Here is a 25,325-nt window from a genome sequence, read left to right as displayed (position 1 = left end):
AAGAGATCAATTTTGGTCTCATCTGACCACATCACGTTCTCCTAAGACTCAGAATCATTCAGATGTTCAATGGCAAACTTCAGCCGGGCCTGTACATGTGCCTTCTTGAGCAAGGGTACCTTGCATGCTCAGGATTACAAACCATTACCCTGAGTGAGTTAACAATGGTTTTCTTGGTGACTGTGGTCCCAGCTGCCTTGAGATCATTAACTAGCTCCTCTTGTGGGATTCTGGGATTATCCCTCACCTTTCTCATTGTTAATGATACTGCACAAGGTGAGATCTTACACGGAGCCCCAAGCCAAGGATGAATGACAGTTATTTGGTCTTTCTTCCATTTGTGACTAATCGCACTGACAGTGTAGCCCATTCCAGCTTTGTACAGGTAGTTTTGTCCCAGATGACCTAAGACAGCTCAGGTGTCACTGGAGATTCTGACAGGTGTCTTTTATAAACAATTAGAAGCACATTCTTAATCAGTAATTTTCTGTGCACCTTATGGCTTAAAAACATTCTTGTTGTTCAAAAAGGTGACTCACACTCCTGTAACCATTGTTGCTAGCCAGTCTCCACCAGGCAATGGCAGTCCATTTATCCACAGGTTTAGCCAGACGGTAGTTGGTGGTCTTCGTTTGCAGGACAGGGCTGAGAGGACAGATGTAACTGAAGGTCTCCTGTGACACCTGAGAGTTCCTTATGGACATATCGTAGTCAAAGCTAGGAACAGTATCATCCCACCAGTGCTGTGTACATGGATACACTCACACCCTCCATCCTAGCCTGGCGTTTATGATTGCCTGCAGTTAATTTATGATTTCTAAGCATGCTTTGTTAGCTTCAGTGTAGGCTAGCTAGGTCATCATCTTCTCATCTCTAACAGTTGGTACATGTTAGCTTGCTGGATGAAGACAAAAACCTGGAGTAACAGCACGAAAGCTTGCAGATAACCACTGCGATCCGCCATTATGCTAGTGCTTACTTCAACCCGAGTAACACAGAATAACGTCCTCCCACTTTGGTTCCACTTAAACTGGTGTGAAGCGGGCTGGTTCGCCAGAAAGCCCCAAGGTTCTTAGACTTCATAACGGAGTTGGATCCACAACCAGAACCGTGTCTGTCTGAAAACACCGTGAGTGGTCCGGTCTGTTCTCAGACTGGGCACAATCGTTTCAGATTGGAGCTCTGCTTGATGGATTTGCCTGATGACTGAAATGGAACCAGGCCAATCCATCTGCTTTATGAGGTTACTAAAGCTCCCAAAGTGATGTCCTCTGTGACAAAGAATCACTTTGTTCCCCTCCCTTGAGTTCTTTACTGTGATGTGACGTCTTCTGCAAACATCCTACATGGAAGTCTCCTAAAATCTGGAGAAATTAACCTGATGCAGATGCTTCCAATGTTTCAGCTTACACTGATGCAGGTGAGGGTCTTCTTTTAGGTGTCTGAATCTGTTGTTTGTCTCACATGTGCCCTCCTGGTTTCACATCAGATAAATAAAACATGCTTAAGATTCCTGTATGGTGTCCTAGTTTGCCTGTGGATAAAAATAAAGCAGACCACTCTAGGGTGCTCTGCCATTGGAAAAAATTCAATGCATGCTGCCCTACATGAAGGAAAACAGTCTGGAAGTGACAGGATTGACTTTCTCCTCATTGGTACAAGACCAATTCCGCTTTTATTTCTTTAACACACCTTTTAGATTCTTTAGAGTCTGCAGGTGGCTTTGCCATATCAAAATAAAACTCAAGCAAGCAACAAATGAAGCTGTTGCCCATGCATTCACAGACAGCGTCTGCTCTAAACAGCAACATGGAGAAGAAGAACAGAGTGGGAGGAGATTAGAAGAAATAGAGGGGAGGGGATTTAAAATCGTCAGCATTTGTGCCTTCTCCCCGATTTTCCTCTCTCTCGCTCTCTCTCCCCACACGTTGTCTGTCTCTCTCTCCCCTCTCTCAGTGCCTCAGCCTACAGCTCAGAGTGAATCCGCTCTCACTTTCCCCCCGCCTCAGCTCTTCACTTCACCCTCTCCTTCTCCTGATTGACTGACTGACTCCTGCTGCTCTTCTTCATCCTCCCTGACACCCTCTCCTGATCCTTGAAGACACCATGGTGAACAGATAACCACCCGGCTGTCCTGACGACATGGGTGCCTGCCTCTGCAAAGGTCACAAAGGTCAGTCCCACCTGTTTGCGGGTCCGTGTGTTTTTGTGCTGTGTGTGTTGATGTTTGGGTCATCCTGCAGGAAGTGGGGTGATGATGGCAAGTGTTTCAGAAAGTTGCATCACGCTTTTAGAGGAAAGTGTTTATCTCTGGGGTGTCAGTCGCAGAAACGGAGAATAGAACTCATCCGAGGAACGGACAGCAATGTTTGATGTAAGTCCTTCAGAGGGATTTTATGTATGCACAAAATAAGGCATGGAATGACTCATCCCCATACTTGTTTTCATGCATTTTTGCTGCTATTCTTGATCCGAGTGAATCCATGGAGATGGGTTTAGATACAGCACTTGAGGGCAAAGGCAGGTTGATGAGAGGGATTGCGAGGATCAGCAGAGGACAACAGTAGCTCTGGGATATGACAGCTCCATCCAGGATCATCCCTAACTTGTCATAACTGAAAGACGTGACTGGGGTGAAAATGTTTCTCTTTCATAGCCGATTTAAAGAAGAAAATGTTGCATATCAAAGGTGCATGTGCTAAATTAGTGATACCTAAGGCTTGCTTTATACAAAATGGTTTTCAAATCATAGCCTATCAGAAACAAAAGGGCAGTTTCAACAGACTGTCAACATTATAATCCTCTGAATGCACACATTACACAAGAAACTTCCAAAAATGCTCACTGAGGACAACATGCAGAAAATGATAAGGATAAGAATATGCTTAGTAATCGAATATGCTTGAATGAATAGCAAGGATTTTGGGGTGTAGTCAGATTTCAGCTGGGCCCTGATCAGCCCTGGCTACCCCTACATCCACCCCTGGTTAGAGTGAGAGTCATGGTCCATGCAGCAGACAGGACAGCCGCTGACGGCTCATCTCCACATTCTGACACAGAACAAGAACAAACCAGTTGGAGCTGCCAAACTTCAGAGTGCTGGCGCTTAAAAATGATAAGCACAAAATGCTTTGTGATCTCACCTTGAGACGGAGCAGATAGCAGAGCAAATGCGTGTGATTCATGCTGTTAAAGGTTCTTTGCTGATGACGTCACGCAGCGGATGAAAAAACTCAGAGGGACAAGTAGTGATTTCTGCAGAGAAACACAACCAAAAAGGCCATGTCTGACCTATTTATGACTATGCTAAGTGGTCAAAGTGTGAAAAAGAACCTTGATTCTTTAAGCCACTTTTTGTTGGAAAAGTAGTGAAATATTCAGGGGAAAACTGCAGCAGGCAGGAATTAAAAAAGCCTCCATCTAAACTAGGACCAGCGGTGTCACACAACCCTCATGCTTGGTCCATTTCCACAAAGCGGCCTTGTTTGGTTCAGTACAGTTTTGTCATGGTTTAGCACATTAAAGAGGCTGTATGAGACACCTAGCTGTAGAAGTGGCACTAGCCTCCAGTGATTTCAGTGAGCATTGCTCCTTTAAGAAGGACGAGCTAGGCTATACAGCGTAACAGATGGGTACAGTTTCTCCGTGGAATTTGGTGAGTTTTGGGTAAAAATGGGCCACAAAATAATGTTGGCTCAAACGTACACACTATTGAAAACTTTTGAAACAGTCTGCTGCCTGTTGACAGATTGTTCACACATTTACTAACAGATGCTTTAAAAGCTAACCTTCAACTCATTGAACATGGCTATAATACACACATAAAGTATGTGATGAAAGTCTATGACATCTGTCACATCTATCCATTCAGTTTGACAGAAGAAGTCTGAACAGACACCTTTAAGTTTATTCTTTAACATTATAATGCCAATCCACTGGCCACTGTAGGGATGTAATGGTATCAAAATCCTACAACACATTAATACCTCAGTACCACAGTATTTATCACAGTATTAAAAAAAAACTCCCAAAACAACAACTGAAAACTTAGAAAAAGGGACATCTGCATTTATTTAACGATTGCACTTTGAATATTACAATATGTGCAAACAAATGTTGCAGATCTGTAACCTTGCAAAGCAGCAGATGGATTCACCTGTTTCTCACAGGCAAATCCATCTTGCAAAGCTCCTATCTGAACCATTTTGGCCTGGTTAGAGAGTGACAGGACCAATCAGTATCAAGGGGCAGTACTTTCAGGTGTGTCATGACGTAAGCAAGCAGTTACAAGAGGCCAGTTTGAACTATGACAGAAGAGATAAGCGTGCTAAAGTGCCAGTTTGATCAGAATTTGACATTTCTTTGCTAGAAGAAGAACAAAGAACTGCATTGACTTGTTTTCTTTTCAAAAATGACAAAAGTCATGTACTGACATGTCTACAGTCACCATGGTTCGCGTTATGCAGCTCTCTATGGAGTTTAGTCCTCGGTAGCGACGCACCTTGGTAGTGGCTATGTCACGTGTTTTCTTGCTCTGATTGGCCCATAAATATGTGACAGACAGAACGTTCATCCAATTACCCTCTGACGGCTCTGCCCTTTCCCAAACGCTGTCCATGGAAGGTTTTCCAGATGGATGTTTGAAACAAATCCATCTGGTGTGTCAGGTTAGTAGATCTGCATTTGTCTTCAGAAAAACTTGACTTTGGCTCAAGCATGTTCACTAACCTTCTAAAACCTTTGTTATCAGCTGAAAACAGCTGTAGGTCTTTGGTGTTATATTCACTGAAACACCTTGTGATCTGTCGAGCCCTAATGTGGCGAAGTAGGATTGTGAACCCTTCTTTAAGAGTCCTCTGGCCTGGCCAGGTTCTGCTCCTCGTATCTTCATGAATCTTTTCAGGATGATGATTTACTAAGTGGCTCCATATGTTTCTCTTATTCTCCATCAAGTATGTCACTGCAGTCTGGCAGTGTCTGCATATTGTTTTTGTTTGTCCGTCACCTTTTTCCCTTTCCTATTTCTTGACACTGGAAAACAAAAATGTTTCCACACGTCAGATTTAAAAGTCACTGGAGCCTCCACAATATCTTAATCTTGTCACTTGGTTCTCCATTGCAACTCACAGCAGCCACCATTTCCACACTGTTAGATCAAGCCAGCGAATGGAACGCAAAGTATGATGGGTATGCAAGAGCTTATGGCAACAGTAGTTGTTACTTCCCTTTGCTCTGTACCACTAAAAAACTACACTTTTGCCCTGGAGACCTATCTTTTGAAACAGTTTCATGTCCATAATGGTATTAAGATGCTTCCATCACCAAAATTCCACAAAATTAATGATACTTCCAGTCTCTACCACTAGATTGGGTGGGCTCGTAATAAGAAAATGTAACAATTTTGTGTTTAAAGCTTTTAAATCGCATCTCACCACCATTCATTTTGATGGGACATTTTCTCCCAAAAAGGAGAAATGGGCTGCTCTTATCAGTTGATGCCCCATCCAATCAAGGGAGGCCAACTGGGCCTCAAATTGTCTCATATGTAGATAGCCCAAGCTGGATGCAGAGCCTTTCAGGAAGAAAACAAGTGATGGATTTGCATGTTTAAAACATCCCTTTCAAGTGAAAGTTCATCCAAGGTGGGCCAGCTTTCTAAGACATGAATTTTACATCCCATCACCTCCTCACACATTATTTTTGGCCTCCATCTGTGATTCAGTCTGGAAATATTTGATGAGACAAAGGCAGCTGTTGTTCAGGAAGGGTACCTTTTAACAAGGTGGAGGGGACAGAGGCTGATGCTTTCAAGCTGGGAAGAAAAACATCTGTGAGGCAGCAGACGAGGAGATAAGAGGAAGATGAGAGCGTGCGAGAGAGGGTGAATCAGAGTGGGACTGGGCCCCACAAGGACAGCAGTGGGCTGCATCAATCACGATGTGTTTCTTGACCTGCTAATAGCATGTGATGAGGCCGGAGACCGCAGACAGCCCTGTGTGTGTTTGTGTGTGCTTAAGTAAATGAAAGGGTATCACTCACCTCCCGATGCTGCTGAGTTTCCATAGCGACCGCCAATTGTCTTGACATCACCTCCCGGGGGAACCCCAAGCGTATGTATGTGTATCCCTGTGTATGTGTGTTCAGTGACCTTTCTAATACCGTTAACTCTCCATCTCTCCATCCTGCATTCATTTCCTCTCATTGTTCATACCAACCCTACCATCAATTATAAGTAAATATGCAGAGAGGACCCGGTTTAATGACTGTATCAGGATTCTCTCTCTCTCGCTTCCATTATACATGAGCCTCGTTTGACCCTTGGGTTAATGGAGGCTACTGGTTATTTGCTACACAGACAATTGAACCCCTCAAAAATAATGAATACAAAACTGAAGCCAAAATACCCTTATGATGAGCACTGACTTATTGTGTTGATTGAGGTCGTTTGGAGCAAAACATTCTTAGCTGCAGTTGTAACAGCCTGCCCCTTCTGCTAATTAAAACACACATATAACATCAATCAAAGGTAAGGATCCCCAGGCAAGCACCGTCCACGGAAGAACACATTTATGCATTGGTTTGAAGCAGGCACTTGTACTACAAGTACTTGTCCACACCTGTTAATTACTGAATTCAGGTGTTTCAATTTGACTCATTGCCACAGGTGTATAAAATCAAGCACCTCGCCATGCAGTCCATTTGCAAACGTCTGTGAAATAAAATGGGTCGTTCTGAAGAGCTCAGCGACTTTATGTGTGTCTCTGTGGTTGGTGCCACCTTTGCAATAAGAGGGTTCATGAAGTTACCTGGCTGACTGCATTGTGCCACCAGTGAAGTTTGGTGGAGGGAGGACAGTGCAGGGCTGTTTCTCTAACCTTGCAAAGCAGATGGATTCACCCGTTTCTGTGTTTCTTGCTGGCGAATCCATCTTGCAAAGCTCCCATCTGAAACGTTTGGGCCAGGTTAGAAAGTGGCAGGACCAATCAGCGATGAGGGGCACTGCTTTCGGGCGCAGCAGAGTTGTGACATAAGCAAGCAGCAACAAGAGACTGGTGCAGATATGGCAGAAGAGCTTAGCGTGGATGCTGCTAAAGTTTAAGTTATATCAGAACTTGATGACTTTTCTTCGTTAAAAGAACAAAGAACAGCGTTGAGTTGTTTTATTTTCAAAAACGACAAAGTCGTGTACTGACATGTTTAAAGTCACCATGGTTTGCGTTATGCAGTTCTCTATGGATTTACTCCTCGGTAGCGGTGTTTTGTTGCTCTGATTGGCCCGTAAAGACGTGACAGACAGAATGTTCATCCAGTCACCCTCCAAAGATATTTTCAAAGCTTCTGCCCTTTCCCAAATGCTGTCTATGAGAGGTTAGCCAGGCCCCTTATCTCCAGTGAAGGCCAGTCTTAATGCTTCTGCATACCAAGACATTTTGGACAATGGTTTGGGAAAAGCTGTTTTCTATTCCAACATGATTGTGCTCCAGTGCACAAAGCAAGGACTATAAAGACATGGTTTGTTGAGTTTGGTGTAGAAGAACTTGACTGGCCCACACAGAGCCCTGACCTCAACCCCACAGAGCATGTTTGGGATGAACTGGAATGGAGATTGTGAGCCAGGCCTTCTCATTCAACATCAACGCCTGACCTTATAAATGCTCTGCAGCAGTGGTTCTTAGCTGGTGGGTCAGGACCCAAAAGTGGGTTGCAAACTGTTTCCGGTGGGTTGTGAAGGTGTGCAAGGAAAAAAAATGTAGTAAGAAGTACAGCACATGTGTGTATTTTTAGGTTTTCCTGTGATGACCAGCAAATTTTGGCCATTTTCACAAATCTAGAATATAGATATTAGCGATGATATAAGAATATTAATATTAGCAATGTTTTCTGATCTGGGATTCCCCAGCCCTTCGACAAGCCTCTTTTGAACACATCAAATAGGCACAGCACTAATTCCAGCTCTTCCTGTGCCTGCAAGGAAAGCCTGAGGCAGGAAGAGAAGCAGAAATAAACCCAGAGCAGAGCAAAAATCAATGACAACAGAATGACATTGATTAAGTCAGATAAAGCATAGAGGAGGAGCTGGAGTGGAGGAGGGTGGCAAAAAGCAGCTTGCAGAGGGATCAGAGAAGCATAGCCAGGCTAGATATGTTTAAATGAGCTAATGAGGGCTTGCATGAAATCAGCTGTTTTCAGTTATGTGCCAGAGCTTGTCTCTGTAGCCTACCAGAACTACAGCTACATGCTCGATTAAAATATTCTAAAATTGGGCAATGACTGATTAGACCCACCCTGCAGGGCCTTAAAGTGTTATATGGTTCTGAAGACCCAAACTAGTTTTACTCTTGCATGTACAGTATACACCTCAATTGTACCCAAATTTGACTTGGTGTTCTGCACATCCAACATGCAAACCTAAAGTCACAAACTAGAGGGGTAGCATCATATTAATTCAATAGTAAACTGGTTAGCTACTTGCTAACCTGCTAGAAAGTCCACCGGAGAAAACGTCAGATGGTATAACTTGTTGGAAGGGGCCAAACCACCAAGCATTACCAAAGTCAAACATTCTTCTATCAATATGCTGCTCCCCCCTCTGAGCTTGTATACTAGGCACAGGTCCGTTAAATTATCTCAATGACTTGAAAGTTTGTTCTGTCTCTGGTTGCCACAGACCGGGTACACTCACACGAGGCAATTTTAACAGTGCCCAAGCACACACCCAGTTTGTTTGATTAGTGTGGGTGCTCTGTACAGCACAGCATGCTTCTTTGGCCTTGGCATGGATGGAAGAGGTGGGCTTTGGCATGCCACTACTGCTCATGCATGCACACAAGTACTGGTGTGCAATGTGCACATGAGTCGCAGCATAATGTATCCGTGCACATGCTTGGATGGGTTTGGAGCAATGTGAGTGCAGGCCAGTGGGGGACTGGGGAGGGGGGGCAGGAATGGGCCAGCAGAGCACTAGTTATTGGGCCTTCTGTAAGTGCATCCTAAGCTACCCTGAAATTTTCCTGCAGGTTTGTTGTAGTGGTAGAACCCTCCTATTGTATTAAAACTCTGACACTTTGTCAGCTGTAACAGAGATGCTTAAATTAATTTTGCTTTTTTAGAGTTTCTTTCATGTGGTTGGGAGCCCTCCAAAGGTTTTTGGATTCACTCTTTGGAAGCTGTCGTGCCGTCCATCTTTTAATCCAGTTAAAGATCATGACCCTGGCTTAAAAGCATGCACACACAAAAAGGAATCTACATGTGTAGAGGCTGAGTTGTTTTTGTGTGATTCTCCACAGAGCTCCAGCACCCCATGACAGTCCTGCAGGACCACTCTGGGGAGGGTCAGCCGTCCTCTGCCAAGGTGAGTAAAAACATTCACCTTTAAATGGGAGGCTTAAGAGAGCTTGTATTATGTAGTGTATAATGTAGTTGGCACCTTTTATCAGTGGAGATTTTATTTCTAAATGGACCGTGGCTCTTATCTCTTTGGATTATTCTAAGAAGGAGGACAAACATTTTTCTATGCTATGAACAAATCAAATTTTTTTTTCTTCTGAGATCTTAAATGAAATATTAGAGATGGATATACTGGAGTCTGGGAAAAAAATAATAATTATAACAAAAAAGGCACATTAGTTCTGCAAATTAAACTAGATTACCTTTGAAGTGCTGCAGGTTTAGCTCATAAAAATGAAACCATATGATTGTTTTATGGAAGGCTTTAATGGTCCACTTTACTGCCGCCCTTAAAAAATATCTGGATTTTTTTTTAACAGTATGGTTCAATACTGGCCATTTTTTATTGGATGTTTTTATTGCTCTGTGAGATCACTGAAGGAGTGTCTGAACTGTTATATAGCATACATGATTTTTTTCATGCCTACAGTCTGCTCCTCGGCCAGGCTTCAACACCCTCCCTGAAGACATCAGCAGTGACATATCCTCAATTTCTATCTATTTTGCCAAGACTATTAATAAACCAGAAACATTTCTCTGTATTTGTGTACCGTCAATCAAGCATTTATACTAGTTCTCAGTTTCTAAATTAACAGTAAGTCTTATTCCTTGACTTATGGACTTCTAGAGTTTTTTTAAACATCTATAGCCACTAGTAAATAATGCTAAATGCTGCCAAGGGGGGATAAAGGGGGGAGCCCAGCCAAATTGGGGGCCCATGGGGATCAGCAATATGATGGTTGATTGTAAAGTTAAACTGTGATACCCATATTTAATTTAATTAATTTAATTTATTTATTTGTTTAATTTTATTTATTTATTTATTTATTTATTTATTTATTTTATTATTATAATTTTATTTTATTTTTATTTTTTTTATCTTTACCTGAATAACCAATCTTATCAAAGCAACAAACATTTCATTTATTTATGCTGTAATTTACATTTAAAAATGTAAATCTCTTTTCTTAAAACAGAATCAAAATGGCTTAAAAGTGGCAGAAAAGTTGGTGCAATGGAATTGGTAAAATAGCAGAAATGGGTTAAGGTGGCAAAAAAAAGGTGTTTAAAGTCCCAAAAATGGGACAAAATTTCAGAAACAGGCAGAAAAAAAGTGGTGCAAAGGGATTAAAAAGTAGCAAATGGGTCTGAAGTGGCAATATTGGGCATAAAAATTGGCGACATCTGGTTAAAATTGGCAAATATGGAAAACAGAGTGGAGAATAGGTTCATAAAGTGACAAAAATGGGCATAACAAATAGTGAAATGTGGTTAAAATTGGCAAAAAACCGATAAAGACAGTGGTGAAAAGGGGTTAAAAGTGCCAAAAATGGTTTAATAGAGGCAACTATAGCTTGAATGTGGACAACGGGCAGAAAAAGTGGTAGTAAATGTTTAAAACTTGTGAAATGGGGCTATAAATGTAGCAAAAAATTGGTCTACAGGGGCCAAAAATGGACAGGAAAGGTTGTAAAAAGGAATAAAAATGTCACAAAAAGGCTAGAAATAGGCAAAATGTGCAGAAAGAGTAGGGAAGTGGCACAAATACATACCCAGACTGAAACACTTTTTAGGTCCAACAGGAGGAAACTGTTAGCCAGGATGCTAGCACCAATGCTACTGATCCAACACATGCTATATAGGCCTACTATATCACAGCTGGGGAGGGCCCATTCTCAGGATCACAATCATCTGGGAGGGCCTTCATGACAAACTAGGCAAGATGGCACAAGATTTAGGTTCACAAGAATGAGACAGGAAGAGATGAGAAAATGAGACAAGATGAGACAAGATTCTGTTCACAAAAACAACATGAGACAAGGTGAGACGAGATGAGACCTAGGTTCATCAGAACAAGACAAGGCTTGGTTTCACAAACACGAGACAAGATTTGGGTTCACAAGAATGAGACGGGATGTGATGAGAAAATGAGACAAGGCAGGAGACGATCTGGGTTCACAAGAAAAAGTGAAAAAAGAAGCGACATGATGAGATGAGATGTAGTCAGGGCCATTCTTGTGGACACAATATCTCAACAATGCTTTGACAGATTTATATCAAACTTTGCCTGGATTTCCATCTTATTACAGAGATTAACTGATTTAATTTTGCAGGTTATAGGTCAAAGGTCAAGGTCATTGGGCTTCCCTTCCTTTTAAACCAATATCTCAGAAACACATCCAGGGATTTCCTTCAGACTTTGCATAAATTGCTACAAAGACTCGAGGGTGAACTGATTTGATTTTAGAGGTCATAAATCGAAGTTAAAGGTCAAAAGGTTAAAGTAAACACCCCAGCCTCCTTGACTCACCACTGTCCTTTTGCTCCTTTAGGGTATAACTGTATCATCTGTACAGTTTAATTTCACTGGTTTGTAAATGGCACAGTAGAAAAATGCTAGAAAACTAAGCATGCATCTCTTTGGTTTTCACGTCTCCATACAACCATGCAGATTTCTCTCACACATCAATAATCCTTTCAGAGAGGAGAGAAAAACACTTGAAATGCAGTTTCTCCTTCATATGATTGCAGGTATTAAGGTGTAAATAACGTGGCTTAGAGGCTTTGAGGTGACCTTTATTCATTCAGCGTGAGTGTTAATGCTGCAGGATTTCCATAACAGAGGCCGGTTGTTGCCATTATCGCTCTTTACTTGAAAGAAAACGTGTGAAATGTGTGGATTGAGTCGTCACACTTAAGACGTGATTGCCTGAAGAGGATGCAGACAAGTGTGATTATACGTGCAAGTGTGTAAGGTTATTTGTGAGGTGTGTTTCCTCTGTGAGTTGAAAATTAACATCTCTACTGAAACCCTCACATGACATACTCATGTTGGAAATGAAGTTGTTTTCTCCTGCAGATATGCAGTGACACATCTCTGATAAAGCTGCTTTATTCTTTTTTCTCACGTGCATCGTACCGTGCAGGATGGGAAGACCCCCTCCAACGGCAGCGTGACAGATAAAAGCAGCCGCTACGACATAGGCGAGCTGGCCACCTCCTCTCTGATTGGTAAGACATGCACACAAACACAAATAAACAGGTGTAGTTCTTGTTTCATTACAAATCCAACATATCAGTCTTGGAAAAAAGCAAGCTGAGAAATTGCATTAGTAACCATGGGAGGTAGTAATGCAATTTCCCTCCTCCTTCATGTCTTCTCCCCTGCAACACAAATTGTACCAGAACTAAATGAGTAAACAACCTGCTACATGAGAACATTTCCTTCTCCATTTCAATTTCTGCTCCATTTTTGAGTCCTTTCCTTCCCTTTCTCAGCCCAAGTCTGCCTACCTCATCCAGGCTGTCTCCCTCTCTCTGCTGGAGGTTAATTATGTGACTTATTGTGCTCTGGCTTGCTTAACTTTCCCCTGTGAAAACTCCTTTATAACCCTGACAGTGTAATTATGAATGTATTAGACAAATACAGACATTCAGGCAGACAGCTGAGAGGCTGACACCTGCTTAGGGAGCGGCAGAATCAGTCCAGTGGAAAAATAAAAAAGCGTCTTAGCGTTTACTCAGACTTAATCACCTGCCAGTCACCACTTTAATTGGAGAAGTAAGGTCTGGAGTTTGGCGGTCTCAAAATGCAGTTGACAGCTTAACAGCTTGAAAAGAATTACACAGTGTTAACTCATTAAACAGGACAAATACAGTTCTGTTTAGACTAATATCATGCTGACGTTAGTGGCTGATTTAGTTTGATGGATGTCGCAACTTTCTTATCTTTAAAACTTAACTAAAGTTCAAAATTTTAGCAGAGTTGTTACCTTGAAAAAGCCAGTGAGTTGGCCCCGTTCCATACCTGTCATCAGGTAGATCCATCATGCAAAACCTCAAGCTTATAAGCTTTTCAGTGCCAGAGAATGACTAGATCAATCAGCTTTTTTAAAGAGAACCAGTCAGAAGCTATAGCTCACGTTTTTGGTGGATCTGGTCATGGAAGTAGGATTCTACTTTCAAATCGTCTAGCGGAACCTGCTTTAATGCATGGACCAAGCTAAGCAGCTCCCTAAATACTCATTAAAATGGCATTTGAAAACAGAGAAAGGTAAAGGTACAAAGCTGTGTCATATGTCTTTAGTAGGATCAGGTAAATATGTATTGCACAGTCCATTGCAATTAATTTTATTCATTATAAATTACACTTTTTCAAGCTCCCAAAGCACTTTTTTTTCTACTTTATCTTTATTGTGATGTATGCAATTTGCAACCTCAGTACCAAAAAACTTGGGATGCTGTCCATCCATCCATCTTCTTCCACTTATCCGTGGCCAGGTTGCAGGGTAGCAGGCTAAGCTAGTCCACTCAGACGTCCCTTTCTCCTGCAACATTTTCCAACTCCTTCTAGGGGATCCTGGGGCGTTCCCAAACCAGACAGGATGTAAAATCCCTTCAGCACAGTCTGGGTCCCCCCCGAGGTCTCCTCCCAGCCAGATGTGCCCAGAAAACCTCCATGGGGAGGCGACCAGGAGGCCTCCTGATCAGATGAGGTTTAAGATTCTCTAATTTTTTTGATGATGTTACTGACTGCAGATGGACATCTATTGAAATTGATATTAACAAATTTATGTTGAGGAACTTCTTTCTGAAATTGTTCCACGATTTTCAGCAGTAGTTCGTTGCAGGTTGGTGAACCTCTGCCCACATTTACTTCTGAGAGACTCAGCCTCTCTTAAATGCTCATTTATATACCCAGTCATGTTACTGACCTGTTGCAAAATGCTTCTCCACATGTTTTTCATTAGTACCACCTACTTTTCCAGCCTTTTGTAGCCCGTCCCTATTTTTTTTTTAGATTCATTGCAAATAATATGTTTGCAGTGAATGAAATATGGGTTTATGAGACATGAAAATCATTTCATTCTATTTTTGTATACATTTTACACATAGTGTCCAAAGTTTTTATAATTCAGACTGGGTTTCAATAATATGCATTATGTTTGGATAGGAAAACCTTTAAATATAAAGGAAAATAAGCCTGGATGGTGACAGCCATGATGAAGATTTATCAGCTGATTCATGTTGGCTTTCCTGTGACAGGTGATTGGATTCCCCAGATTGATGTAATTACAGTAACTTAAAGGTTACAGGTTTAATAAAGTAACAGGAGGCATCCGGACATGATTCACTCTTCATAGGAATAGAACCTGCTGTTAAATTGGATTAAATGAAGCTCGTCTCCATGCTGAGGAAACAGTCTGCATGAACAAACAGAGACATGAACAAAGCTTCAGCAGCTGTTTTCAGCACCACTTAATTTACCCGCCAACATGGGAATAACTTTGGAAAACAACATTTAATTACACTGTTAAGGGGGTAAATTTGATAAATACTCTAATTTCCCAGTTGGCATTGAACTGTTGTTTGATTCAAGCAGAGGAGGACCAAAACAAAGAGAAGCCCCTAAAGTAATCAATGCTGGAGAGCTGTGGAGAAAAGTGAATCAATGTAGAGCTAGTGACAGAAAAGCCATACAGGTGGTGTTTTGAATGATTTCAGTTTTTTAAAGCATCTGCTGCATTGATAAGATGACTTAAATATAACAGAATTAAAAAGATTCAGCAGATGTAGTTGCTGAAGTTTGATTAACAGTGAAATGTAGTAGTTGAATAGATTTGTACAACTGATACACAGCAGAAACCTCAGATAGGACGGTCTAACTGTATGTTTGCATACATGTTTAAGTTCTGCTGCCTCCAATGACAACTGGGTTAAACTATTTGTTTTGCTTGGTTTGGATCTATCATACCCTGGTGCACAGCACAGGTGTCTTTCCAATGTCCACCTGACACAGTTTTTATTTTTTCATCGACCCCGTCACATTGTTTAAATAATGCAAAAGTCACATGTTCCTGTCTTCAGGATGCTGTCGTTAACCGAGCCTTGAACCCCCTAAAACCAGGTCTAAAATTAGTGGCACAATAAGTTCCTGATATTTATATGCACAGGCCCACCCACAGAATCAGCTGGGTCCCTGAAAACCCAACAAACGGGCCCTCCACAGCTTTGATTTAATGTTATCAGTGCATGTGTGTAGGATCATTGGTGCCAGCATCCTGGCTAACAGTTCCCTCATGTTGGAGCTGAAGTGTGTTGAGCTATTTTTGGGTTCAGATGTTGGAATTATTTATTCGATTGCCCCTCCTTTAACCACTTTTAACCCATTTCGGCTGCATTCGCACATTTTTGCCGCATTTTTTTGCAACTTTTCATCCATTTTTTGCCACCATTGGAACTTTTGCCACTTTATCCCGTGCCCATTTCGGCAATCTCTTTTTGCCATCTTTTGCCAGTTTGTCCCATTTTTTGCTTCTTTATTTCCATTTTTGCTGCCTTTCAACCATTTTTTGCCCAATTTTTACCAACTTATGGCACATTTCGCAGCTTATACCCTTTTTTGCATGGCTTTTTGACACTTTTGCCCATTTTTGCCACTAATTTCTGCCATCTTCCCTGTTTTTACCACTTTTCTGCCAATTTTAACTGAGTCATGACACTTTTTGCCCATTTTGTGCCACTTTGTGCACAAGTTTACCCCTTTTATACCACTTTATACCAGTTTTGCATTGCTCTTTGACACTTTTTGCCCATTTTTTTGCCACTAATTTCTGCCACCTTACCCTGTTTTTACCACTTTTCTGCCAATTTTAACTGAGTCATGACACTTTTTGCCCATTTTGTGCCACTTTATGCACAATTTTGCCCTTTTTATACCACTTTATACCAGTTTTGCATTGCTCTTTGAAACTTTTTGCCCATTTTTGCCACTACTTCCTGCAACCTTACCCAATTTCTACCACTTTTTTGCATCTTTTAACACATTCATGCCACTTTTTTGCCCATTTTTGCATTGTTTGCCACTTTTGACCCCTTTTTGTCATTAATTTATTCCCACTACCCCTTTGTTGCACTGCTTTTTGCCACTTTTGGGCCATTTTTGCCACCATCTGCTGCCTTACCCCACTTTTTGCCACTATTCTGCTTCTTTTAACACATTCATGCCACTTTTTGACCATCTTTTGCTACTTTATGCACACTTTTGCCCTTTTTTGCCACCTAATGCAAATTTTTGCATTGTTTGGTACTTTTTGCCCATTTTTGCCACTTATTTCTGCCACCTTACCCCATTTTTGCATTTTTTTTTTTCTCATTTCTGTAACATTTTGTCCTTTTTTTGCTGCTTTGGTAATTCATTAACACAGAAATGAAAAAAATTAGACTGAGAACACACCTGTGGTTGGGACCATACTTTAAGGGATGACAGTCTGTCATCATGATTTTTGTTGCATATTTACTGTGCCATCATAAAAATACAGAAACAAAAGGATTAAACATTGTAGTCTGATTCAGCTCTCATCTGACCTTAATTTGACTTAGCACAGTTTCAGTCAGATTTACTTGTTTCATGCATTTTTAAAGTCCTCTGTTAGGCAGACTTGTGTTCACACCAGATGCAGACGTCTATCTGAGCACATGAATATACGGAGTTTACTGGCATATTTTTTTTTAATTCATGTGAATAACTGGCTCCAATCAGGCTTGTATGCTCCAGCTGAAAAGACTCATAAAGGGGCTTCCTTTGCCCACATTTGGGATTTTATTCTGTTGTCAACAAACATGGCTGAGCTTGACTACACTGAGAGTGCTAAGTGCTAACCAACTTCTTCACTCACTTTCCTCCAAGCGAGCTCCTTTTTTTTCCTGTGCATCAGAATAAACATGTTGTGTTGTATAGCTCAGGGTAGCCACAGACAGACACCACAATTTTCTCCTCTATTTTTAGGCTGAATCCCTCCCAGACAGGTCTTCTGGAGTTCCTTCAGTGTAATTTTCACACACCTCGCTGAGGATCTCCATGATGATTGGCCACTGTGGGTGATAAACTTGATTTCAGTTCAGATTTTTCTACTCTTATGAATGCTGTGTTAATCACGGGCCTCCTCACGTCTTTACATTGACTTTGCATGGAATTGACTAGTACGCATTGTCAGGCCTGCATGTGCAAAGGGGGCCTTCAAATGCAGATTTTGCTAATCCAAGAAAACATGGAGTTAAAACCATAAAATTTTTCTCCAGGAGCTGATAGTGTGTTTGACATCCTATCAGTTATATCCGCAGTAAACCCATACATCCAGGGAGAGGCATTAAGAGGGACACATTAAACACAAGGTTTTTCTGTGACTCACTATGACTGGATCCTTTTCACACTGCAGGCTGGAAAGTTAGTTCAAAAAAATCCCATTTTAAAAGCAAATGGGATTTTCCTGCTGCTTGAAAATAACATTAATACATGCAGAAAAGCGTCCTCTCCTTCCACAGTCAGCCATAACAGAGTCATCACAGTGTGAACGCCGGCTGAGACCACGGTGAGGAAAATCACAGCGAACAGTCTCTAGGTGTTGAGTTCAGATGAAAATAACATGTCATGATGCTTTTCTCAGTTTCAATTAGCACAGACTGCCAGCGCTCTCAGCTCGGTCTTTTATTCAACACTTTCCATTTCTACTCTTTGTTTTTATCGTCTCCGTCTCCTCCTCCCCTCCTGCTCTTTCTGACATTTTTCTCTCTTTTTGTGTACTTTTCTTTTCCTTCTCCTTCCACCTTTGCCTTTTCAAACTTTGAATAACTGACCTGTTCTGAAAAATGACCTCCGTTTGCTGTCACATTCACTATGACTCCGTATTTCTCTGACCTCTCTCCCATTTTCTCTTGTGATTCAGATGAATTATGGCTCCATGTAGTTTTTCTATTCTATGAGTGATGAATAACATATTCTGCAGAGATGCAGGAACACAGGACCTTCATTAGATGATGCTTGAATAGAGCCCAGTAGGACAAAAGAACAGAGTAGAGATCATTTAGATTGGAGGTATAATAATGGAGACTTATGATTGGTTTAGACTTGAATGAAGGTTTAAAACAAGGTTTATGACCTTAAGTTTTGCAATAAAGAAAGAAAAGAAGGAAATGTTCTACCATACATAAAGCATTCAGGACACAAAGTCCTCTGGTTTCTGTTTGCTGTACATTTTTATATTTTAGAAACTGTAGAATGTGGTTGATGTACAACCATAGATATCAATACTTAGATGCAACCTGGGCCGCTGGCTTTCATGGAAAGGCTCCAGTGATTCTCTAAAGAACAAACAGCAATGTATGTATTCATCTGAGATGCCTGAATGTGGCATGATGTGCCTCAATCCGGCTCTCATTGATGGTATTCTTATAATAAATTTGTTAGATACCTGCATCAAATTACAGCACACAATCCATTATAAATAGAACATTTAAATTTTGAGTCAAAAATTTGCTTTACACTCTATAAAAAGCCAATCAGTGGTTGGTTTCCTCCTAGGGGTGGGAATCTCTTCTTCTGAAGACGACTCGATTCAAATCTCGATTCTATGATTCAATCCACTCGCAGTTTGGTCTGATCCGATTTTGGTTCAATTCAGTCAGATGCAAATCAAGGGGGGGATCAATCATTTCTGAATAGACTAGACTAGGATGGCCTAGTGTGAGTGCGCCCTAGGTGTATTTGAGTTTGGTATTTGTAATAGATTCAAAATCCCAGGCATGAGTGAACATTCTGTCATTGTGTCTATGAATGGAAGTCTTCATCACATGCACCGGCAGACGTGTTTTTCTTTGACAGTTAGGGGATGATTTTACAATAAGTTCTTACTTTGCCGTCTACTTTTGACTTCACAAGCTTTTTAAATCCAGCTAAAAGTTAAAAAAAGAAGACTACTGAAGGTGTGTTTTAATCCATATTTCACTCGTCTATTGTCAGGGATGATTAAAGGTCACATATTTTACCCCTTTAAGACAGGTTTATATTGGTCTCAGAGGTTCCATAAACATGCCTGTGATGTTTGTTTCTGAAAAAACACTCCAGTATAGGATGTTTGCATGTCTAAAATCCCCCACTGTTTCAGCCCTGCTCAGAATGAGCTGTTTCTATGTCTGCCTTTAAATGTTAATGAGCTGTCAAACTCCGCCCCTGACTCCGCCCCTCTCAGGAAATGGTTGCCACTTCCTGAGAGTGGCTTAATGGATGGGGCTCTCCTGATCCTCAGATCAGAAGAGGAGGGTGGAATATTCTTCCAAGCGGGGAGGGTTGACCGAACATGGGGGCGGGGCTAACTCTCCACATGACATCATGAGGGGAAAATCTGAGAACAGCTTGTTTCAGCACAAAGGTGGAGAAAGAGAGGGGGAGGGAATGGATTTTTCTGATTCTTGGGGGGATTGTGGACAGGCCAGGGGTACATATTTTTGTCAGAAAAGCCTGAAAAAGTGTATTTTGCATAATATGTGACCTTTAAAAGAAGCAGACTGCGACTGTGTCTCTTTAGTAAAGTATCCAACGATAGACAGGTCCTAGTCCTGCAAAGTCTGTCACAACAAAAGCCTCAAATACTAATAATCATTGAAGACTTTTATTTTGAAGAGCAATATAATGAAATGGAGTGTTTTCAGCAGCACTTTAACAAAGACGTCTCATAAAAGACATAACTTCACATAACTACGAAAATGAGACAACAAGAATATCTAAAGACTTAAATACAGGACGAGAAAATTAAACTGAAACTTTTTAGTTTAGTCTGTCTAACACAACTGTGATTGCTTCTCTGTTGGCCTGAAAACAAGAGCTGTAACATAGCAGCAGATTCCTGAGTGGGCGTGGCTTCAGTTCAGTCAACAGACACGCCCACACCACCCTGGAGCGATGTTACTGCCTCATTTTTCATGATTTTGAAGCTTAATTTAACAAACTAAGAGATAATTTTTGTGACTGAAATTTGTCCTGGTGGTTCATAACACACTTGCCTGTCACAGAAAAACCTAAAATTCAGATTTTTATAACCACATTACAGGGACTTTAATATGCTAGATCATTATAGAAAAATATAGTAGCAAAATAAAAATATGAAATACAATGTAAACATCAAAAAAGTGTTTACCAAGGAGAAACTCTACAGTTGTTCAGGTGTGTTGGTGATTAGGTTATAACACAAGGAGGAGAAGTCTGTATAAACGTGCACTGTTTTTGTTTGCTGGTTCTGTGGTTCAGTGAGAGTCTGAGAGGCGTACAGGTCATAGGGGGACTGAAGATTGTAGCCAATCACCTTCCTCTGCAGAGTAGCTGCAGCGTATCAGACAGTAATCGATGATGTGAGGATGGACTTGATGATGGTGGTGTAGAAGTGCAGGTTGAATTTCTGCAGGGAGTACATCCTCTGTCAGGCTTTCTTGATGAGGGAGCTGATGCTGAGCTCCCTCTTGAGGTCCTGGTTGATGAGGGTCCCCAGGAAGCAGAAGCAGGGGCATCACAGAAGGTTGGGGGAGGCAGGGGCTGCAGCATCCTTCCTTAAATCTACAACCATCTCCACTGTGTTTAGGGCATGAAGCTCTACCTTGTTCTGACTGTGCAAGGTCACCAGATGGTCCTATCCCACCAGAAGTGAGTTTTGTAAGTTTTTTTAGTAGGTTTCCAGCTTAATAAGTTGGGTTTTATATGCAGCTGAGCTTCCTTCCTGTTAAATTGCCATCAGTAATCAACAGTAATATGAACAATCCTCCACAGATCCCTTGGGTGCTGTCACACTCTAATTTTCAATTTTCTTCAATTGGTTTTCAATGGAGCTCCACATCAGGAGGCAGAAGTAGAGCAGCTTATTTCATGGTTCAGGTTATGTAAATAAGGAGAATGTGCTCACCTTCAAAGTCTAAATTATTCCAAAAATATAGATTTTCTTTCCAGGTATAACCGGTTCATTACTCTTCCTGCTCTGAAGTCATTTTTTCTATGTTCACGTATCTCTCCTCTATGCGGTGGCTTCTATGTGCCCTTCTCTTCCCATTTATCACCCACTGTAGTTTATTTTATGCAGCCAATCATTTCATCTTTTCTCCAAATCGTCTCCTTCATTCCTCTGCTATCACACAAACCATACACCCCATTTTGTTCAGCCGGGTTAATTTATATTAAACATGTTTTATCAAGATGTATTTCCATGTCTTTTCTTCCTCTTTAGGTCTGGTGGCCACGATAAAGGAGCACATCACCCAGCCGACTGCGATGGCCCAGGGGCGAGTGGCCCACCTGATTGAATGGAAAGGCTGGGGCGGAGGCGGCGAGGCCAGGGGAGGAGGTGGTGGCTGGAGCAGGGCCTGGGGTAAAGGAGGCGGCAGCTGGGGGGGGATGGGGGCCGAGCTGCAGGAGGATGAGCAGTTCTACTCCCAAATGACGGACGAGATCAAGGAAGCTCGCTTCGCTGCAGGTGAGACAGGAGGAGGAATCTAATTCAGGGAAAACAAGCCGAGTTTAGAGGAGATGAGGCGATGCCTGCCTCCCTCTGGAGGCTGTTTTTGTTCGATTGGCTTGTTCTGAAGGAGCGTCTAAAAAGATCAATAGCCTTTTATGAAAACCTGTGACAGAGACTTGTTCACTTATTGGATTTCCCTTTGTCTGTGATGGTGGTAGACTGGAAGGTTAAAAACAACAGGGATCTGACCTTGTAGGAGAGCTTACTGACTGTGTGTTTGGATTTGCAGGAGTGGCGGAGCAGTTTGCTCTGGCTGAAGCAGCCATGAACATGTGGTCGATGAATGACGGTTTGGAGCAGCCGTCCACCAGCTTACAAGGTGGGTGAGGAAAACCAATCACACGAATGTTTCAGCTTAAAGTTCCTGTGAGGAGCCTGCTGTCATACGTGGTGTTTAGTTCTAGTGTTTGGTTTATTTATAAGGCATCTAAACACAGCTGAACACAGAGTTCAGCATCTACTCTGAAATTTCAAATCATACCTGCCTCTGTTGGGCAGGTAAGACTCCCACTTCCATTTTTCTTAAGTTTCTCCAATAGTTGATAAGGTCACCTCCTGTTTTGTTGTGGAAACTCCCATAATTTTACCTTCCTAATATAGCTAGACTAATTCATTAACACAGTTTCCTACTTTTTGTATGTTTGTCTGAGGATAACAAAGTTGCCAGATCGTGTGTGAATCACATAACAAACATACCATCCACAGCTACATAAAATCCCAACCCTGCTGCTCCTGCGACTTAGCAACCTGATTTGAAGGGTGCAAGCATGATTGAACTCTGTTTATGCAGACAGCAGTTGAGAGTTTAAGCCACACTTTTGTCTGTATCCTTTCTTACATCTTATGTCTCCTTCAGTCACAGCAGTGGGAACTGAAAGGCATTAAGAACATCCAGAGCAGCAAGCAGTTGTAAATTTCAGTTTGTCTTGTTGCAAATTTTTGGTCTAAGGGGTGGTTTGACACTTTAGCATGCTAAGGAAGTCCACCCAAACGTCCCTTTCCCCAGCGACACTTTCCAATTCTTTCTGAGGGGATCCTGAGGCTTCCCAGACCAGACAGTATGTAATCCCTCCAGCACATTCCGGGTCTTCCCTAAGGTCTCCCCCCAGCTGGACATGCCCAGAATACCTCCACGGGGGCGACTAGGAGGCATCCTGATCAGATGCCTTAACCACCTCAACTGAGAAGCCAGTTTGTTTGTCAATCTCACACTTCCTTCAACCATCAATCATGAAAAAGACCCCAGGTTACTTGAACTCTTTCACCTGGGGCCAAGACTCTACCCAGCCAGCATGTCCTTGTGGGCCCAACATGGGTTATATGAGGGCTACAGTACAGGTTCCATGTGGGTTTGTCCGTGGGTTCCATGGTGGCCCCACCATTTGAACTGCAAGTGTGGATCAGCCTATACAAGTCCCATGGGTCAGTCCATCTCAGATGAGTTCAGGCCCAGGAATCTGCAGTGCTTCTAGTGTTGATACGTGTTACAGTTTTGATAAGGGTGCACAAAAGTGGATGTTTGCTGATACCAGACATGTTGATATTTACAAAATCAGCAATGATTTATATAAAAATAGTTCAGACCTAAAGCTTCAGTCCTTAGAATGCAATGTAAAACTCAAGGAATGAGGATGAATAAATCTGTTTCCCATCCCAAAATGCCACAAACTTAAATGTATATATGGTTGATTTTTACTTCCAGTGTCTGCAGTATTGACAGCTGATGTATTAGGCAGAATTTTTCACATCTGCTGATACTGACAATCATTTTTTTGAGCCAATATCTGCCGATACTGATATCATGCTGATAATATTGTGCATTCCTTAGTTTTGAGGAGGTTCATGTCAGCTACATGCATCTGCATAAGTTTCAGGGCTGCAGGGAGCTACGGTGTATGCTACAGCATAGATTTGACTCAAGAATGTAAATCAGGCTTTATAATCACATTCTGTAAAGAAGAAGAGCTATACGGCTTGAAGCAGCTGGTTCAAAGTAATAAAACCCTTTTAATCCAATTCAAAGTGCCAAATGCATCTGTAGTGTTGATCTACAGCTGTATAGCTGCAGCTATTTAAATCTATACCATCTGGGAGGACTCAGCTGCCACTCTGTCATTTTCCTGTGTTCTGAAAAAAGCAACCATTTGACGGATAATCTTTTTGTCCTTCAACAGCCTCACAAAATCACTACATGTCGCAGTTCCTGATGGACAGTGGAAACATCAGCGTCCCCCAGCACCTTTACAGCATCCACCCACAGACGTATGACAACAGGACGTCCCACCTGATCCCTGTGCCGATGGCTGACTCCATTTCTCCTACATCCAACTCTCAAGACAGAGATCAAGCCTTTGAGGACAGAAGCCCCGCGACTGGAGAGTCTGCTGTCAGACACGTAGACAGCAGCTCGCTATCAGAGGATGACGTTTTTTATAACTAGACTCGAATGGAAAACAAGCCAGCAATCATGGTGGCAATCTCTGAAATGGGACTCAATGGGAGGACATGACCCTCAGCCACCAGCAATCAGAGGAACAAAATGAAAACGCAGACTTATGTGAAATATCTCAAGAGGCAATTTGTCAAATGGTGGGTCTGAAAGGGTTTGAACCCCTGATCTAAAGACAGAGACTCCAAAGACTTGTGTTTTTCTCTCCAGCTGAGGTGTCCGCTTATGTGAATGTACATAATCTGTCACATTTTTTATTCGATGTACATAAGACACTTTCATATTAAATGTAGAACTGATGCTCAGATGTTGATGTTGTAAATATATTGTTATAAAACTTGAATTTTAAAACACATGCTGCACAAGTTCTTGACTCTTCTTCCACCAAAGGACAGGACAGGTAAAGAAGAATGAGACAGCTCAAAGTATGAAAATCTAACAAAAGTGGTTAAAATGTGCCTTCTTCAGGTTTTTCCTGAAGCACCTTCCTGAAAGACTGGTGTTAAGGAAGCGTACAGCCAATTATCTGCCTGGGCCCAATCTATGATTAGCTTTTATTCACACATTTCTGTCTGAGTGTGACACAGCAGGGGAGGGGTGCAGTTAAAAGAGGAGTGCAGAAAACGCAGCGAGACGCCGTGTATAGTGTTTATTTCTGCATGCCTCTTAGCGTGTGTGAGGGGAATAAAGGTGTTAGCGTCTTCTTTACTAGCTCTATTTTGCAAGGATTTGAAGATGCATGTCGTGGATGTTCTTTTTGTCTTTGTGCATCTTGAAGGGTGTTCAATCAAAAACTCCAAACAAAAGGCTGAATGCAAAACAAAACACTCAAGCAGGACAATCAACTGATTTGAGCTCTAATTATATCTGCAGAGCAAAAACAGCTGAAGGTGTTCTTCTCTGCAGAGAAATGTGACAGTGCTGTAAAAAAGGGGACAAATAACAGTACTGAACTATAAAAACACTCTGAGAGCGCAGACCTCCACCATCAGCCCTATCTCTCAACAGTAACTAATCCTTTAAAAACATTCCTGGATCCAGACGGTGATCCGGATCACTCCCAAAATCTAATCAGTTCTTCCTGATGCCAT

General features: G+C 41.8%; 1 protein-coding gene across 1 annotated transcript; it reads left to right on the top strand.

Annotated features, from left to right (window-relative positions):
* The first annotated feature begins 1,940 nt into the window (after window positions 1–1,940).
* Window positions 1,941–24,484, top strand: fam131c (family with sequence similarity 131 member C). Its single transcript, XM_041800171.1, has 6 exons — window positions 1,941–2,173; window positions 9,288–9,352; window positions 12,375–12,459; window positions 21,495–21,740; window positions 22,015–22,104; window positions 23,960–24,484. The coding sequence occupies exons 1-6, from the start codon at window positions 2,143–2,145 to the stop codon at window positions 24,223–24,225; spliced, it is 783 nt and encodes a 260-aa protein (XP_041656105.1). The 5' UTR covers window positions 1,941–2,142; the 3' UTR covers window positions 24,226–24,484.
* The last annotated feature ends 841 nt before the right edge of the window (window positions 24,485–25,325 follow it).

This window comes from Cheilinus undulatus, linkage group 11 (assembly GCF_018320785.1).
Source record: "Cheilinus undulatus linkage group 11, ASM1832078v1, whole genome shotgun sequence".
Taxonomy (NCBI): domain Eukaryota; kingdom Metazoa; phylum Chordata; class Actinopteri; order Labriformes; family Labridae; genus Cheilinus; species Cheilinus undulatus.
Note: the sequence above shows the minus strand (reverse complement) of the source record. Positions and strands in the feature narration are given on the sequence as shown.